This window comes from Temnothorax americanus, unplaced genomic scaffold (genome assembly GCF_048541705.1).
Source record: "Temnothorax americanus isolate GAGA-0224 unplaced genomic scaffold, ASM4854170v1 Scaffold6, whole genome shotgun sequence".
Lineage (NCBI taxonomy): Eukaryota > Metazoa > Arthropoda > Insecta > Hymenoptera > Formicidae > Temnothorax > Temnothorax americanus.
The window spans coordinates 2958630-2970943 of NW_027509751.1; the positions used below are offsets into that span (position 1 = coordinate 2958630).

Below are 12314 nucleotides of genomic sequence, written 5' to 3' on the forward strand. Positions count from 1 at the left end.
AAAAAAACAAAAAACAAAAATAAATAATAAAATAGATTAAGTCTTTAGTCAATACTTAATAACTACACTTTACGAAAATATTTTTAACGTATATTTGATACAGTATGGTGTCGGACTTATCTGAAATGTCTGCAACCAATTTCGAAAAATCTATAAGTAACAAGGCATTGACAAAGGAATCATACAAAACCGATTATGAATGGAAAATTATTTGGCAAAATGTAATTATTTTTGCCTATACCTATCTTGCTGGCTTTTACGGGCTCTACATGCTTTGCTTCCAGGCTAAATATCAGTCGGTTATATGGCGTATGTATTATATTTAAATATTTCTTCCCGTAATGCTAGATTACCCGCCACTTTATCAAATTGTAATTTATAATTTATAGTTCTTGTTGTTGGTTTGGCCGCGAGCATGGGCGTCACCGCTGGTGCTCATAGATTATGGGCCCATCGATCTTACAAGGCAAAATGGCCCATGAGATTTATCCTAATGATTTTTCAGACCATCGCCTTTCAAGTAAGTTTAACTTTTCTTCTTTCGCTTAAAGTTGTACAGGATATAACATATCTGAATAGACTATATAGGGCCCTGTACATTCTGTTTTCTTAATAAAATTTTTCAGCATAATTGTATCGCCGTTCTCTGCATTACATTTTCTAGGAAAGCATTTATAAGTGGGCCAGGGACCATCGAGTGCACCATAAATTTACCGACACCGATGCGGACCCGTATAACTCGCGGAGAGGATTCTTTTTTTCGCATATAGGGTGGCTTCTGATTCGACATCATCCTGATGTCGCGAGCAAAGGTGCTACAATCGATTGCAGTGATCTGATGCAAGATCCATTCGTGGCATTTCAAAAAAAGTACGATGGGTACAGTTTGTTTTCGCGGAAACGAGATCTAGCCGATTATAAACATGACTTTAGTTGTTCTCTGTTATTTTGCATTAACATTTTCTTTTTTAGGTGGTACACGTATTTGATGTTACTCTGCTGTTTTATCATACCAACGTTAGTACCATGGTGGGCGTGGAATGAGAGTTTGTGGTGTTCGTGGAATCTTGTGGTCTGCAGATATTTGTTAAACTTGAATTCTGCTTTTTCGGTGAATTCCGTGGCTCATATGTGGGGTATGAAACCATACGACAAGTACGTACTTGTGCCATTTCTGATTTATCAGATATACACGTATTTCTATTAAATTATTGCTAAAATTAATAAATTGTTTATAATGGTTTATATATATTAATATGTAATATTGTGCTGTCATTTAAAAACATTTACTTTATTATGCAGATCACTTAGTTCCACCGACAATACTGGAGTTGCTATCGTAGCGTTTGGTGAAGGCTGGCATAACTATCATCACGTGTTTCCCTGGGACTACAAAACGGGTGAACTTGGAAATTATGCACTCAATTGTGCCACAGCTTTCATTGACTTTTGCGCTTATTTAGGTTTGGCTTACGACTTAAAGACCGTACCTGCTGACATAATAAAGAAACGCGTTCTTCGAAATGGCAAACATTGACAACGTAATATACCTATGTATAAATTGATTATATAGAGGGTAATTGAGGAAGAATCTGCTATATTCCAGGAAGTGTGTGTAATAGTACTGATAATTTTAAGCAAAAAGGATTATATGAACATGGTCCTATTCCTAACGGTTACCGAGATATTCTGGTTATAACGTGAAAAGAGCACCATGCGTATGGAATAAGGATAGAAATGAAAGACAAAGACTGACAATAACGATGTGACAACCAACTACTAATAACTGCACATAGAATAAAACATTCTATTGCCTATAATAGCCTTTGACTGGGCGCATACTATCGAATTTACATCAACTAAACAATTTAATCAAAAACTATATTATTACAGAATGAGCGTAATACGATTTTTGTCGCCTACCCATGTTTATATGATCCTTTTTGCTTAGAATCACCATCAATAATACTATTACTTCCCGGAATATTGCAGATACCTACTTACAGGGTGATTGAGGAGGTATAATATTTGCAATAGTCGGCAGTATATATATTTTATATTGATTATAATAAATCTAGCGATTATAAACTCCTCACAAAAATTAGAGGAACACTTAATTTTTTTGTAAAATCGGCAAAATTCAAGCAACTGTAACTTCGTTAAAAATAAACAAAATTTAAGTTAAAAAAAAAAAGAATTTTGAAGCTTAAAATCTTTACTTTTAAAAGGTCACTATTATTTTTTAGTTTTTGTGAGTTTGATAATTTTTACATATAGAAAACTACGAGCTGGACAAAATGGAAAATTTTCTTCTCACTGGGCCTGTCACGTGCACAAAAAAATCTATAAAAATTTTCGACTTTGTAACGCGAAAGCTTGAAGTTTTTTCTACAAAATATTTTTTTAAAAATGTTTTTATGATTTTTTGTTACTGAGTTATCGCGGATTGAATAAGAAATGAGCATTTCGACTCTAATTGTTCATAACTCCGTTAAAAATTGTACCGCAATTTAAATAACAGATTCTTAAAGCTGAAACTTGGCTCTATCAAATGGCATAATTGCTAAACTTTTAAAAATAACATGTAAACATGATACAAATGAATAAAAATAATGTAAAAATGAGCAGCGATTTTTTCCTTTTTTATTTTGATCCAGAAACGTTTGTACAAAGTCGAAAATTTTTGTAGATTTTTTGTGTACGTGACAGGCCCACAAAGTGAGAAAAAAATTAATTATAAAATGATAAAAATACTTAAATTTAATGATTAATCTCGTCCTAGATTAATGAAAGATGATAAAACCTATTTTTTACCTATTTAATTACTGTTTCCACAATATAAGTACTTTGTTACTCACTTAAATGTTCGCATGGGCAATGGATCTCATTACTCATAAGATGGTCCTCATTGCCCGGTGCCTGGAATGAATAGGGTTAAAAATTTTTTATTTCTTTAGTGATTTTACTAGAATTTAAATATTTATGTTATACCGAATTGAAACTCAATGTTTTTCGAATTTAATATAACTAAAAATTTAAAAAAATATATAAATATATAAATATATAAATATATTGGTGATTATATATAATATATTTATTATATTTTTTTCTCAACTGAGAGAGATGCCAGTTCTTCCGTCCTCACCTATTTTTTTATACCTTTGCTAACCTTAAATGTCCTCATACAATAATCATTGAGCTTGTCTTACAAAGGGCTATTGTACTATATAAAGTAAAAAATATAGCATTTTATAAAAAAAAATAATAATAAAGTTGATCATATAAAAGGGTTTTAAACCAAAGGCCAAACTCCGAAAATGTCGACAATTTCGATATATAGTTTTCTATGTTACCGGCCTATAAGATCTGTCCTTGTATTGTACATACAAATCTATAGATAAAAATATAGACAAGGATAAACAAGGTTATAGTACCTATATACCATAGACTCTATGGTATATACTATAGACATATATTATATATACATTGCACGATAATAGATCTACACGCATAACTTTTTTGTTAGGGATCTAATCCTAATTTTGAGAACCGTATATTGATAACAAATCTGTGCCTGTTCAGAGTTTGCAAAAGAAAACAAGGAAGAACAATGATAATAACAATGGGAGAAATTATACAGAATGTTATTAAGGGGATCCTATATAGTGGCAGTAATTACCGACATTTATAGTTAAAAGCATACAACTTTTAATTGGCTTTACAAAATTGTAAAATTTTTATACAGAATTAAAGTACGCACAAAAATGTAGAGAGCTAGGGTCGGTTTTACATCCAAAACAAAAAAAAAATTAAAAATTTGGGCACATAGAGCTGTCACTGACGAAAATATTTGCTTATACAAAAATACTGCAGTTTATATATACAAATTAAATGAGATACTAGCCCTCTAGGGAAAACATTGAAGAACAACATCGTGCAATTACAACTACGATAGAAGTTAAAAAAAAAAGTGTCATGCTTTTATTATAACTTTTATATATGCAAAAGCAGCAAAAGTACATGCAGGTTGATAAGATAAGCAGTATTGCGTGTTGCTCCTTAAGGGGATCCTGGACAGGGAACAATTACCGAGAAAAACAGTCAGAGCTCGTTCTTTGAAACGGCTTTATAGATCGCAAAATCCTTTTATACAGGAGTAAAGTATAGGTACTAATGAAGAGTGGGAATATAAAAAATTAGTAATAATTGAAAAAAAATGTAAAAATGCTGTCATTTCATAACCATATTTTCTAATATAAACAGTTGTATAAGTTATATGTACGAAATGAAATGTTCCCACTCTTCAGAATACGTGCACAAACAATAACGCACCGTTGAAATTGAGGTTGAAAGCCTGGAAAAAAAATTAGAGCTTCGAAGAAATCGTGTATATTTTCCACAAAAATATACACGCAGGCTAGTAAGCAGAGATAACGCAGCAATCGATCAAAGACAGATGTTATTTTGTTAGACAAAGACAAATATAGGAAAAACAAAATTATATAGAAATGTTGACGTTATCGACATCGAGGAAGTTCGGCCGTCACTCCAGCATCTTCTTAATTAAGGGAATCTTATAATGGCAGTAATTACCGACATTTAGTTAAAAACAAACCACTTTTCATTGGCTTTACGGAATTGCAAAATCTTTGTACAGAATTAAAGTACGTACAAAAGTATAGGGGGCTAGTGTCGGTTTTACATCAAAAACAAAAAAAAATTAAAAATTTGGGCACATAGAGCTGTCACTGACGACAATATTTGCTTATACAAAAATACTGCAGTTTATATGTACAAAATGAGATACTAGCCCTTTAGAGAAAGCATTGAAGAACAATATCGTGCAATTACAACTACGATAAAAGTCTAAAAAAAAAGTATCATGCTTTTAACTTTTATATATGCAAAAGCACATGCAGGTTGATAAGACCGAACTTCCTCGTTCTCGATGTCAACATTTGTAATCCTGTTTTCTATGTTATATATCTAGTCCTTGTCTAACTATAGATATCTGTCCTTGTTTCTGTCGGATTGCTGCGACATCTCTCGCTACACGCAATACTGCTTATTATCTTATCAACCTGCATGTGCTTTTGCTACTTTTGCATATATAAAAGTTAAAAGCATGACATTTTTTTCCTAGACTTCTATCGTAGTTGTAATTGCACGATATTGTTCTTCAATGTTTTCTCTAGAGGGCTAGTATCTCATTTTGTATATATAAACTGCAGTATTTTTGTATAAGCAAATATTGTCGTCAGTGACAGCTTTATGTTCCCAAACTTTCAATTTTTTTTTTGCTTTGGATGTAAAACTGACCCTAGCTCTCTACATTTTTATGCGTACTTTAATTCTGTATAAAAATTTTGCAATTTCGTAAAGTTAATTAAGGGGATATTTAGTTAAAAGCATACAACTTTTAATTGGCTTTAAGGAATTGCAAAATTTTTATACAGAATTAAAGTACGCACATGGCTAGGGTCGGTTTTACATCTAAAACGAAAAAAAATTAAAAGGCACATAGAGCTGTCACTGACGACAATATTTGCTTATACAAAAATACTGCAGTTTATATATACAAAATGAGATACTAGCCCTCTAGGGCATTGTAGAACAATATCGTGCAATATTACAACTACGATAGAAGTCTAGAAAAAATGTGTCATGCTTTTAACTTTTATATATGCAAAAGCAGCAAAAGCACATGCAGGTTGATAAGATAAGCAGTATTGCGTGTAGCGAGAGAGATGGCGCAGCAATCGGACAAGGACAGATATTTATAGTTAGACAAGGACAGATATAGATATATAACATAGAAAACAGGACTAGAAATGTTGACATTATCGACATCGAGGAAGTTTGGTCTTTGTTATAGACAACGAAAGTCGCAATATTGATCTAAATAAACAGGAAATATCTGTGTTTATAAGCTGTGGTAAGTCCCATATATTTAGCCCAGTCAAAATAGGAAATTTGACAGAAATAATTCCAAAAGTTTTGAAACTTGGTAGAGATGTTCGTTTAAGCTTACTAATGAACGTCTAAAAAGTCCTGATAAGTTGAAGGTGAGTGTTCGCCATCTTAAAAAATAGGTGCATTTTTTCGGTTTTTTGCATATATATCTTGTGAAATATTGATTTTATTGAAAAAATAGTTATTATCAAGATGAAAGCTTATTAAATTGTCTAAAGAAAAGTATTATTCAATTTTCTTTATAACTATAATAGTTTTCGAGAAAATGGGCTGCATTGATATTGATATTGATTGCTATTGATAGCTTTGTCTACTTTTAATCCCTGGCAGCGCTTTTCTGTAAAAATTTCTTATGATTTGTTATACGTGCAATATTTTATTTTTATCATGAGACATGCAAACTTTTTTTAATTCTTTTCTAATAGAAATATGATATATGTTCCAATGTATAAATATACATACATATATAGTATGGTACTAAGCAATATATACCAAAAACGTTTATAAGAAGTTTTTAGTTTATTATGTTAACTAAATTTATTTATTACCTAAGTTTATTCGTTGACTAAGTTGATTTACGTTTAATGTTGATTTACTGCTATATGATTTTAAGTTACCTGTCATATAAATTTAAGAACAAAGCTTAAATCTGATTAAAAAACTTTATGCAATATATTTATGTCTTTTATATTTTGTCTCTTTTTCAATGTAATTTAGTTTTAATATTATTTTAATTTTGCATTTATATTAATGTAGAGGGAATTATTTACTTTGACATCAAACAGACATCAAAATAACGTCAAAATAACAGTCATAATCACCATCAAGGTATGGGACGTTTTGCAGTCATGATGTCATCATTTTGCCATCATTTTGATCACTCTTTTTGACATATCCCTCGTCAATTTTATAGCAATTTGACATCACTTTGACTTATTGTTAGGTTGTTTTCGCTGAGTATGCATTTCTGAAATTATTTTCGTTTTCTGTATAAAATCGACCGTCGTGGAAAGCACATTAGCGCGTATACTTTAACTTTAAACAAGAATTTTTAAATCCATAAAGCCAATAAAAAGATATGCGATTAGTAAAAAAGTCGGTTAAAACGGCTTTAGAATCCCCTTAAAGCCCTCAACGCCTCCACCCATAAAAAAATTGTCTCCACTATATGATGTTTCCCGTTATACTAAACATGTCGTAAACTAGTTTTTCATGTGTCTTTAAATTACGATATTGATTAAATCGGTCACTTCATACGAATCACCCTGTATTATCTCAAAATATGAGTGTTTTTTACATACAAAAATTTTGCTACATTGCACTTCAACTTAAGCAAATAATCATAAAATGCGTGATTAAAAAATCCAACTGTTCTTGTTATATACGAAACTAATTGTGAATTATGGTGGAATTTGGAATTATAATAATGACGAAATTTGCGATATTTTGCGTATTATTAATATAACAGTATTAATTAGATGTGAGTAGTAATATTGAGTCATTGAAATATTTATAAAACTACTTGTGTCAATTTATACAAATGCGAATTCAAGCATACATTTTTATATGGAGCAATGTGCTGACAATGCCATTTATAAAAGTGCATAGCGTTGCAACCTGGCAAAACATTTCAGTCGTCATGATTCGAATACGTGATTAAGAACTATAAATGTTGGATAAACGATACGAGTGCTTTCTCTCTACGGTGAATTAAAAATATTTTACGAATCCATATAATTTTCTTAAAAGACTCGTGTGTGTTCATTTAACTGTGCAAATAAATATTTCGTGTAAATTGTTACATAAGCACGAGAGAAACATTTACATATTTGAGCCTCGTCCTCTTAAAAATAAAACTCTGAGTGTGAATAATATTCTACAATTATCTGTTTCGATAACAATAATTGCTCCGGTAATTGCTTTATGGATAATTGTTACGATAACTAATTGTGTAAAGATATCAGTTATTTTTCAAGTATAGATATAAATCTTCATTCCTGCAGTTTGAAAAGGTAGAATATATATAAAGAAGAATGTTAAGAATATTGGAGAATAAATTATTTTTGATATCATGTTCCATTAAGTATTACAATGTGTCGTTTCTTATGTGAGCAAAAAGTTTAATCTTCAATTGTTGGTTTGAAAAGAGAAGATGATAGTCTAATGTTTGTCGGTAGCGTGAAGCTGATATTTTGGATTCTTGGCCCAGCAATTCGAAGACAAAGATGGCACCAAATATTTTAAGCACAAATCCAAAAATACTTACGGAGAAAGTTATTCAAAAGGAAGACTCTTCCGCTGCTATGAAGATACACGATGAAAATGGCATACAAAACAAAAGTGAAATCTATACAAAACCTGAAGGCAGGTCCAAAACGGAACTGAAGTGGCTTAATATAATATTTATTGGTTTTCTCCATTTATACTTCGTATATGCCTGTTTTACTTTTAAATTTCTCGAAAATCTGAAGACGACCGCTTGGAGTGAGTATTCTTTGGAAAATTCTTTTGTTAATTTGGTTTTTATTGATATTCCGGAAAAAAGCACATAAAAAAAGTGAAATTTAGTCCATTATATGGGAGAGATTAATCATTTCTTATAATTTTGTATAGGTATAAATGTTTTAAACGTAACAATTTGATTAAAATTGTATCTCACCTTTATTTAAAATGTTTCTAACAACTTCTGAAATGAACGACGGTTGATTGAAAGCCGACCGATTAGACCCACGCGATTGAAAAGAGCACGCAATAGAAGCTTAACAGCAGATAAAAGACTGCTATTTCCTAATTTTTATATCATAATATCGATTTCGTCATAAAATCATCGCGAATTGTCAAATGTCGCGGTCACTTCAAAGTATAAATTCAATTTCCACTTTTCGAATCACTCTGAGAAATATAAAAATTGACAGCAAATTGAGCTAAATAGAGCAATTTCGATTTTTATACGCCTCTTAATTTTTTTCTAAGTTTCTTGTTTTTTAGTTAATAAAAACTATCATAACTGAAAATAAAGTATTATAATAGATCGATTATGTAAAAATTATAAGTGACTTACATGACGCTCGCAAGAAATACGAATAGTTAAGTATGCACGATTTTATAAGCATTTCTAACGATTTTTAATTGCGCCGGTTCTTTTTGTTTCAAGTATTTGGCATGGTTTTGATATCAGGGCTAGGCGTCACCGCTGGTGTCCATCGTTTATGGACCCACCAAGCTTACAAGGCAAAATGGCCACTTAGAATTATACTTGTCGTTTTCTACGCTTCGTCTGGCATGGTAGGTAGACGAATGTTTATAATTCCCATTTCGTGCGTTGCAAAACTGAAGAATTTTTCTATTCAATTGCCTTCTTTCAGAATAACCTGTATGACTGGGTGCGAGATCATCGGGTACACCACAAGTATACAGATACAGACGCAGATCCGCACAATAGTACCCGAGGATTCTTTTTTTCCCATGTCGGTTGGTTGATGATGAAGAAACATCCGGAGGTGATCCGAAAGGGTGGTCAGATCGATATGAGCGATATATTGGCCGATCCTATCGCTACATTTAGTTGCAAGTAAGTCTGCGTAAAGAATGAATAATGAAATACGCAAGATCGTTTGATATTGAAAAAGATAAAAGAAAACAAGAGGAAATTTATTCACTCTTATTTGATTTATCTCGAAAATGCGTATTTATCATTTTGATATCTCTCCGCACTTCTCTTTAAAAAATTTCTCTTTTATGCGGATTTTCTTTCATAAAATATACGATATTTGATTCCTTGTTTGTAAAATAAGTCGAAATATTGTAACGCGTTATTCTTTATACGTTTTTATTGTTCTGAAGAAGGCCAAGTAAGGCTCGAAACGTAAACACTACTGTATACCGTTATTGAAGTATTAAATATATTTTTAACATCTGTTAATTGCTCGAATTTTGGCCGTTTCTAAACTACTTAGCTGTTGCTTTGTCGAGCGAAATTCCTTTGTTATTTATACGATATATATAGTGTGTGAGACAATGTGTAATATAAAAAACCTGCATGGCGTAATTAATTTATTATAATATTTCGCAGATATTTCAATATACTTAAATTTATCTTTGCTTTCCTGCTTCCGGTGATGGTACCTGTGTATGGATGGAATGAGACTTGGTATAGAGCCTTCATATCGCAGATTATTATTCGTTATACTTTAGTTTTAAATGGTACATGGAGCGTCAACAGTGCGGCTCATATCTGGGGCTCAAAGCCATACGATTCGTAAGCACATAATTAAGATCCAAATTATTCACAATTATTCAAACATTTAACAAACCTGGATCGAAAAAAATTTCGAAGCTTGCGCTATTCTGTGTCGCCTACGAGTAATTTTCCCTCGTTTATTTTGATGGCAGGTACATAAATCCAACTGAAAATCGATGGGTTAGCATTATAACGAACGGCGAAGGATGGCACAATTACCATCATGTCTTCCCGTGGGACTACAAGGCTGCCGAGTTACAATATTCCAAGCTCGCAACTACAAATTTTATCAACTTCTTTGCGAAAATCGGGTGGGCGTACGATCTCAAACAACCATCGCAGGAGCTCGTGAAAACCATTGCGATGAAAAAGGGTGACGGGAGTCATCCCTTGTGGAGTGCTGTGCCGTATCCAGCTAGTAAAATTGATTAATAAAAATGATTAACAATAAGTGGTCTCATTTTCACGATAAAAAGTTTCTTTGGATCAATTAACAGCTGTAAATGCAATATAATTATGACAATTTATATGCGTTTATCAATATGACAAACTTATACGTTTTCGTTTTTTTAAGAATGCAATATTTCTTTATAAACTATTTGACAATTATGTAATAAACTCTGCATTTTTCATTATTCCTTTGATTTTAGGTAGTTTTAAAAAGAAACGTTAATGAATACATATTACAATAGCATATATTGTAACTGCATGTTTCGTCTATGTCATAATTAATCACTTATCTTTAATTATTATGTAACTAATAAAATTAATTCAAATATTGATACTTATTTGATTGTTTTTCTAATGACGAAGTATTTGGGATATTATTATAAGACATGATTATAATTTCACCTTTGTTTATTACTCTCGCGTGCTTTATTTCTTATCGGTACAAGGAAAAATGCTCATATCTTCAGTCGGACATATAATTTGACCTTACCGGATAAATATATTCTAGTTTTGTTCTTATACTTAATAAAAAATAAGGTATGCCACACTGAATATAAGTTCTCGTGTCCTAATGTAATTTCCCGTTCCCTCTAAATAATAGCCCGTGCCATTACGCTTCCGGATTATTCCATGTACCTACATACGTTTGAGTGGCAATAGAACTGAAATTTATCGATCATTTTAGTCGGACCGAAGTGTGCGTGCGAGGAATATCGTGGATATACTTATAACTATGTTTTTTCTGATATTTTCAAATAAATTATATTAGTAAAAGGTAAATTTATTTTCGCTTAATATATATTATTTTGCAACTGATATTTTATAGTTAAAGGAAGATGTTAAAAATGAACAATTTTTCACCCACGCGAGTAATCGATTTTATTATACTATCTTTAAAAGATAGTGTGTAATAAAAAAGATAAAAAATATAAATTACTTTAAAGTATATGATGACAATAAAATGGTACGATAAAAAAGACTATAACTTTAAGAAATTGTCATATTTCTGATATAAGTGCAGAATACAGCAGAATATCGTTACGTATATAATTTACGATAAAGGCTACACTTTACGAAGATATTTTTAATATTTGACACAGCATGATATACCGGACTTATCTGAAATGTCTGCAACAAAATTTGGAATGTCTATAAGACATTGACGAAGGAATCATACAAAACCGATTAGGTGAAAGAAAAATCGTTTGGAGAAGTGTCATTATTTTAGCATATATTCATCTTACTGACATTTACGAGCTATATACACGCTTTGCGTTCAGAGTAAGTATATCGTTCGGTTATATAGAGTATGTGTCATATTTAATTGTTTCTTTCCGCAATGTTATAAGATTACTCTCCACTGAATCAAACCGTAATTTATAATTTATTAGTTACTGCTGTTGGCTTTGTCGCGGGTCTAAGCATCACTGCTGGCGATCATAGATTATGGACCCATCGATTTTACAAAGCAAAATGGCCCACGAGATTTATCCTTATGATTTTTTAAACCATTGCTTATTATTAAGTAAGTTTTGCGTTAACTTTTCTCCTCTCGCCAAAGTGTCGCACAGGATGACATTTGAATAAACTAGAAATCCCAGCCCTACACACACACACACACACACACACACACACACACACACACACACAC

General features: G+C 31.6%; 2 protein-coding genes across 11 annotated transcripts in view; one reads left to right on the plus strand and one right to left on the minus strand.

Annotated features, from left to right (window-relative positions):
• The window catches only part of LOC143905328 (glutamate receptor 1), a 124782-nt gene that overhangs the window by 13000 nt on the left and 99468 nt on the right, over window positions 1-12314 (minus strand). The window lies entirely within an intron of this gene.
• Window positions 90-11220, plus strand: LOC143904916 (uncharacterized). Its single transcript, XM_077419908.1, has 11 exons — window positions 90-309; window positions 390-520; window positions 665-870; window positions 973-1155; window positions 1303-1534; window positions 7691-7885; window positions 8151-8457; window positions 9128-9258; window positions 9339-9544; window positions 10046-10231; window positions 10366-11220. Exons 1-11 carry the CDS (start codon window positions 105-107, stop codon window positions 10643-10645), a joined length of 2262 nt encoding a protein of 753 aa, XP_077276034.1. The 5' UTR covers window positions 90-104; the 3' UTR covers window positions 10646-11220.